Source organism: Platalea leucorodia (genome assembly GCF_965183815.1).
Source record: "Platalea leucorodia genome assembly, chromosome: 5".
Lineage (NCBI taxonomy): Eukaryota > Metazoa > Chordata > Aves > Pelecaniformes > Threskiornithidae > Platalea > Platalea leucorodia.
In genome coordinates this window covers 42,366-49,644 of record NC_138827.1, presented here as the reverse complement: position 1 = coordinate 49,644, position 7,279 = coordinate 42,366, and the positions used below count along the sequence as shown (strand labels likewise).

Genomic DNA, 7,279 nt, shown 5'->3' with positions numbered 1-7,279 from the left:
TGCCGGGTGGACCCCCTGGTGTAGGTCATCCCCACCCGTGTCCCCCCGTGCACCTTTGTACCCACACATAGCCGCCGTCCGTCCGTCCGTCCGTGTCCGTCTCCTCCCCCCTGTCCTCCTCTGCGTGTCTCTCCGCCCTCCCGAGTGCTCTCCACCCGAACGTCCCCCCACACAAGGTTTTTCCCCCCGTGCGGGTTTTTTTTTTTTTTTTTCCCTGGGCCGTGCCCCCCGCGTCCCCTGCCCTCCAGTCTCGCGCCCCCGCTCCCCTGCTCCACCCCTCCCCTAACCCCTTTGCTTCTGGACCCCCAGCTCCGCATGGGCCACGGGCAGCCTGGGGAGCTTCACCCCGAGCCGTTCCTTTCCCCCCTGGGCAGCAGCGGTTCTGCCGCTGCTACAGGCAGGCGCTTTCTGGACGGGCGAGGGGCTGGGACGACCGGAGGCTGCTGCATGCTCCAGTCTGACCGAGACCCTGTTCCCTGGGGACCTGGCACAGAGAAAGGCGAGGGACTTTCTGCACTGCCCCTGGCCGGAGCCGAGCGGGAGGGGCTGCCCCGAGCCGGGCAGGTTGGCGCTGCCCTGGGTCGTTGCCGGCGGTGGGGGTACCCGGAGCCGCGGGGGGTCTCGGCAGGGCTTCCGGGTACGTCGGCGGCAAGGGGAACGGTGTCCCCGCAGGCTCAGAAAGCATGGATTGCTGCACGGGGCTTCCGGTCGGCCATGTTCGTTCCCCGGGGCATGCCGGGAGGTGTAGTTTATATGGACGTGGCTGCCTGGAAGCCGGACTGCTCTCGGGCACTTTCGGTGCACCGTAGTCGTTGCTACCGCTGTGGCCCCTGCGGCACGAGGTGCAGTTTTGTTGCAGGTTTTCTGTGGTTTTCTGCGGGCTTCCAGCTATGGCTACTCCCCAAGAAGCGGCGCGCCTCCGGACTCTCAGTGCTGCCGCCCGGGATCTGCGCAGGCGCAGTGCAGCCCACATGATCCATGCTGCCAGCACCGGTAACGGCAGTGTGATACTGCGGTGCCTGTGGAGTCATGCCGCTGCGATTGTTGCTGCCTGCCGGTAAGGAAACGCCGCTTCCGCCCCACGGGCGCGCTGTCGGCAGGTGCTTGGCGCCCAAAACGCAGACGGCAGCGCTGCCGCCGCCCCTGGGCAAGCGCTGTGCACTGGGTGCTCGCTGCTGCCGCCGACGCCACCTTCTTCGCTGTTACCACAGCGTGGTGGCGTGCCGGGCGCGATTGGCGGTGGTGGGTGAGGGCCAGGAGCACCAGGGAGGCGAGCGAGCTCCTTTGAGTGTGCAGGGGTGTCTCCTGCCTGCTGGCTGCCCGGGGGTGGTGGGACAGGAAGCTTCAACCTGCCCGCTGCAGCAGGCTCTTGGTCTGCTGCAGGCGAGCTGGGCCAGGGCAGCCCCAGGGAGTTACCTAAAAGCTGATAGAAGGGAAGAGAGGAAGGAGGCGGATATCCCCTAGGCGCAGAGGCGGGGCGCCTCCCCGACTCGCCAGAGCTCCCCCTGAGCCTCTCCTGGCCCTGCTCACCCCGTGCAGCTGCCCCCTGCTCCAGCACCTCCCCTGAAGCCTGTCCCATAGCACGAGATTGCCCCCAAGCCCTGTTGTGAAGACCACAAGCTGGCTCTCAAGTGGGCTGGATTCTCTCTTAATGCGGGTGCCGTTACCAGCAGTGCGGGGAAGGAGCAGCGTCTCCAGAAGCCCCTGCAGAAGGAAGGGCTTTGGCCAGGTGCGACCTATGGTAATAACGGTCGCCGCTTCTTCTTTCCCTGTCCCAGAGGCCGCGCTGAGGACGCGGTTGTCCATTCCTCCCGTGGGGATGCTGCTGACAGCACCTGCCTCAGGCTTGCGTGGGTTGTCTCTGCCTGACCTCGCTCTCCTCGTGGTGTGGGGGCGAAAAGGGACAGGAGGAGCGCTTACTGGCTGCGGACAGGAGCTGCTGCGGCTGAAGCCGGAGAAGCTGGAGAAAGGTAAAGAAGAAGAAACGGAAGGCCATCTGGCTGACCGCTGCCTCCCGCTGCAGGCAAGAGAGAGCCTGCCTCTCCGGGTGGGAAGGGATCTCTCTGTGTAGCGCACCGCAGGCCAGACCACCAGTGTGCACCACAGGGCCTGTAGGCATAACCCAAAGCGTGGTACAGCCGCGTAGTGCGCGAGCAAGCGAGGCTACGTGTCTAGGAAACCTTGTCTCGTAAGAGCTGTAAGACATCCACGTATTCTTTTAGGTGGACAGCCGAGTGACTGGAGTTACAGAAGAGGAAGGGAGGAGAGAAGGAGGAAGAAGCATCTGAACTGGCCAATTCTCCCAGCAGCACTGAGAGCGAGAGCTGTGGTGAGCCCTGGCCCCTCAGGGACCTGTCACCCCTTGTCTGTGCCCTGGTCCCTCCCTGCCCCTTCCCTGGCCCTCTCTCTTTTGCGTGCTGCTGTGATTTTTCTTTTTTTGTTCTTCCCTGTACCTGTTCTCTTTTCACTGTTCTTCTGTCCTGCTCCCTTTTCCTCTCTCCCTTCATCCATCTTGTTCTACCACCCCCTGCTTTTTTTTCTCTCTCTGCACCTTTGGCCTGCTCCTTCTCCTTCCTTTTGTTATCCTCTGTCTCTGTCCTGCAGCCCATTGTTGTTTTTCCCTTTTCCATCTTTTTGTCCTGATCTGAATCCATCTCTTTTTCTGTCCTGTTCCCTGATGTTCTTTTCCTCTTTGCACCTGTACATGCCGCTCTGTGTCCCTGCCTCCCTGTGTCTGTCCTCCCTCCCTTCTTCCCTTCCTCTCTCTATCCCCTTGTCTTGCTCACTGTTGCTAAGTGTTGCTACGAATTTTTTCTATTCTGTATCTCACTGTCCCTGTTCTCCTTCCTGTTCTTCTCTTACTGACCCTTTGTGCTGCTCCCTGTCCCTATTTTTTATTGCTTCCCCTCTCTGTTCCTGTTTGTTCTCGTGGTCCACCTCTCTGTTGTTCTTTCTGTTGCTCTCGTATGTTCTCCATCTCAGCATCCTGCTCCCTGTCCCTCTCTCTCTTGCAGTATCCCGCTTTCTGGCTCCCTGTCCCTCACCTGTTTTCTAGATCGCTCTGTCCTTCCTCCAGTCTTTCCTTGTCCCTCTGGCCTGCTACCCGTCACTGGTTCGTTCTTTCGTCGTCTCTCTGCCTTGCTGCTGTCACTCTCCTCCTCTCTCTGTCTGTAATGTTTCTTTCACCATCTCTTCCCTGCTCCCTGCTCCTTCTCTCTTTTCTCTCTGTCCTCCATCTTCCCTGTAACTCTTTGTCTGTATATCTCCATACCACTTGTTCTCCCATTGTTTCTCACTATAACCCCCCGGCCCAGCTCGCTGTCCCATTATTCCCCTCTGTTCTGCTCCCTTTTTTCTCATCCTGCAGCCCAGCGATGGTTTTTCTTTCTCCCTCTCTTTGTCCCGATCTCTCTCTTCAATCCCTCTGGCTTGTTCCCTGTCTTTTTGTCTCCCTCCCTCCCTCCCTTATTCCTCTCATTTGATTTCTCTCTTGATCTGTCTGTTTGGCTCCTTGCTCATCATTTTCTCTCTCTTTCCCTCTGTCCTGCTCCCTGACCCTGTTTTTCTTCTGCCATGTCCTTGCAGGCTCCTCATCCCCTTTTTTATTGACTTATCCATCTCCCTGTCCTTTTCCCCGTACCTTTCTTTCTCTGCTCCTCACTCCTCCCTCATTTTATTTTTCCTCTTTCTGTTCTTCTGTCCTGCTCCCTATTGCTGTATTTTCGTTTTCTGTATCTGCTGCTCCAGAAACAACTGCCAACTTGTCCTAGGGGAAGGATGAGGGTACAGGCAGCGAACCCCATAGCAGACTCACTCCTGGGACTTCTACGCATTAATGAATAAGCACTTGCTGTCTCCTTTGCACTCATGGCTGTGCTTGTACTCCTTTGTACTTGGTGAGTGGCTGTCAGAGAGTCCAAGGGAGCAGGTTACACGGTGGGTGTCAGGGGCCATGGCTGCAGCTGTGGGCTGGGGCTGGAGGAGCCCCAGGGGGGCCAGTGAGGCTGATGGTGATGGCCCCTCTGTGTAAAAGGGCTGCAGCCCCAGAGGATGGTGCTGCTGGGGCATGCCTGCTGGAGAATGCTGATGAGTTGCAAGGATGTTTCCAACCCACCGGTGCAACAGGCTGAAGTCAGTTGGAGTCAGGCCCCATCAGGGCAGGTCCCAGGGATTTTCTGAGAGCTGGTGGAGAGGATGCGGGAAGAGGGGCAGGAGATGGCTGCCCCCACCCCTCTGGGTGCCCACCCTCTGGAAAAGGCACTGGGTGCCTCCCCAACTCAGCAAAACTTCTCCAGCCCTGCTCGCCCCATGCAGCTGTCCCCAGCTCCAGCACCTCCCCTGAAGCCTGTCCTGTAGGCATGGTCTGCCCACAAACCCTGTCCTCATGGCAGCAAGCTGGCCCTTGAATATGCTTTATTCTCCTTAAATGCAGGTGCTATTAGCATCAGTTCAGGGAAAGAGCGACGTCTCCAGCAGCTCCTGCAGAAGAAGGGGTTCCTGCCTGAGGAAAGCTACAGTCATCCCTGTGGATAATGGTTGCTTGTTCTTTCCCTCTCCCAGAGGCAGCACTGAGGACTCGGTTGGCGGTTCCTCTCCAGGGATGCTGGTGATTGCATCTGGCTCAGGTTTGTGTGGGTTGCCTTTGGCTTCATTCTCCTAGCGGCATGGGCAAAAATGGACAGCTGGACGCTTCCTGGCTGTGGACAGGAGCTGCCGCAGCTGAAGCTGGAGAGGCCAGAAAAAGGTAAAGCAGCTGAAGAATAAAATAAAGAGGAGCCAGCCGGCAGCTGCCTCCAGCTGCAGACAGGAGACAGCCTGCCTCTCAGTGTGAGGAAGGATCCCTCTTAGTGTAGCCCTCAGCAGACCCAATTGCCAACGTGCACTGCAGGGTCCGTATGCGTAACTGGAAGCACAGTACAGCCAGGTAACACGTGCACGTGTGAGGCTACGTATCTGGGAAGCCTTGTATTGTAACAGCTGTAAGACACCAGTCTGTTCTCGTAGGTGGATGACAGTCAAGCAACCGGAGCCATGGGGCCAGGGGAGAGAGAGAGAGAGACAAAGACACGTCCGAGCTGTCCAGTTTTCCAAGCGGCTTGGAGAGCGGGAGCTGCAGTGAGTCCTGGACCCTTGGGGCCGTGTCGTCCCTATTCTGCATCCTGGTCCTTCCCTGCCCCGCCTTCTCTTTCTCTCGCTGCTGTCATTTTTTTCCGCTTCCCTGCACCTCTCCCTCCCTCATTCTCCAAGTCCCCCTCTTTATCTGTTGTTCTACCCCTATGTTTTTTTCCTCTCTCTGTGCTTCTGTCCTGTTCCCTGTCCTTTTTTCATCCTTTGTCTCTGTCCTGCAGCCCATAACTATTTTTGTCTTTTTTCATCTATGTCTGTCTTCCTATCCCAACTTTGAAAATTTTTCCTCGCCTGCCCTTTAGCCCTTCACAGTTCCCACCCCTTACCTCTCTATCTTCATGTCCCTATTTTTTAATTCCTTTATCCCTGCTCTGTATTCTAAATAGACTTTTTCTTTCTTCAATTCTCTTGTTCCAGGTCCCTGTCCCTGTCTTTTAACTTCTTCCCTCTCTGTCCCACAGCTGCTTTTTGTCTTTATTGTTCTCTCTCTGTCTGGCTCCATGTCCCTATTCTTTAATTCCCCTTCAGCTTCAGTCTTTCCCCTTCAGCTCATCAAGGTTTTTTGGCATTTCTCAGTTTATCTCTGTCCACCTCACTGTCCCCTTTTTAAAATCCTCCCTCTCTGCCCTGTGGCCCATCGCTATTCTTTGTTTTTCTCCATCTCTCTCAGGCTGATTCCTTGTCGCTTCCTCCTCTCTGGCCTGTAGCCCATCGCTATTTCCGCCCCCCCCCCCCCCCCCCCCCCCCGTGGTTCCATTTCCCTATTTTTCAGTCCCTTTTCTCTGTCCTGTAGGCGATTGCTGTTGGATTGGGTTTACGTGGCAAGGTTTTGTTAGCTGGGGCAGGGCAGGGGCTGCAGGGGTGGGTTCTGTGAGAAGACACCAGGAGTTGCCCCTATGTCAGGCACAGCCACTTCCAGCTCCGAGATGGATCTGCAGCCGGTCCAAGCTGAGTCCATCGGCAATGCTGGTTGTGCCTCTGGGATGGACATTTAAGAAGGGGTAAAAAATGCTGCGCAGATGCTGTGACAGGGAAAACGTGAGTGTGAAACAGCCCTGCAGACACTAAGGTCGGTGACGAAGGAGGGGAAGGAGGTGCTCCAGGCACTGGAGCAGAGATTCCCCTGCAGGCTGTGGTGAAGGCCATGGTGAGGCAGGTCGTCCTCCTGGAGCCCGTGGAGGTCCGCGGTGGAGCAGACATGCACTTGCAGCCCATGGAGGACCCCACGCCGCAACAGGTGGATGTGCCTGAAGGAAGCTGTGACCCCATGGAGAGCTTGCGCTGGAGCAGGCTCCTGGCAGCACCTGTGGCCCCATGGAGAGGAGCCCACACTGGAGCAGAAGAAGAGCATGAGGAGGAAGGAGCGGCAGAGATGATGTGTGATGAACTGAGTGCGACCCCTGCTCCCTGTCCCCCTGCATTGCTTGGGGGTGGGATGTAGGGAAGTCAGGAGTCATGGAGATGAGCCCAGGAAAAAAGAGCAAGGCGGTTTTTAGATTTGTTCTTATCTGTTGATAAGATAAGAACAAATAAGATAAGAACAAATAAAACAAAACAGAATAAGATAACAACAAATCTTGTCCTACTCTTGATTTTGATTGACAATAAATGGAATTAATTTCCCCAAGCTGAGTCTGTTTTGCCTGTTACAGTAATTGGTGAGTGACCTCTCTGTCCTGTTCTTGACCTCCAAGTTTTTTTTGTTGTATTTTGTCCCCCTGTCTTGTTGAGGAGGGGGAGCGATAGAGCGGCTTGGTGAGTACCCGGTGGCCAGCCGAGGTCAACGCACCACAGTTGCCTTCTATCAGGCTCCCTGTCCCCATCTTTTAATTCTTGCCTATGTTTCTTGTACCCCATCGCTTTTGAAACTTTCTTTCTACTTCTCCATCCTTATTTTTTAAATTCTTGCATAGGTTTCTCAAACCCAGTTGCTTTTTAAATTTTCTTGCTACCTTTCCCTCTCTCTGTCTCCCTGACCTAATTTTAATTTCTTGCCAGTGTTTCTTGTACCCCATCGCTTTTCAAATTTTCTTCCTACTTCTCCCTCTCTGCAGCTCCGTGTACCTGTTTTTTTAATTCTCGTGTATGATTCTTGTATACTGTTGCTTGTAAAATCTATTTATGTCTCCCTCTATCCATCTTCCTGTCTCTA

General features: G+C 55.6%; 1 protein-coding gene across 1 annotated transcript; it reads left to right on the top strand.

Moving 5' to 3' along the window:
• Positions 1–363: 363 nt before the first annotated feature.
• LOC309591522 (uncharacterized protein) lies at positions 364–6,423 on the top strand. The gene is made up of 6 exons (XM_082313989.1): positions 364–1,057; positions 1,779–1,970; positions 2,223–2,329; positions 4,561–4,924; positions 5,005–5,115; positions 6,257–6,423. Exons 1-4 carry the CDS (start codon positions 1,030–1,032, stop codon positions 4,570–4,572), a joined length of 339 nt encoding a protein of 112 aa, XP_082170115.1. The 5' UTR covers positions 364–1,029; the 3' UTR covers positions 4,573–4,924; positions 5,005–5,115; positions 6,257–6,423.
• The last annotated feature ends 856 nt before the right edge of the window (positions 6,424–7,279 follow it).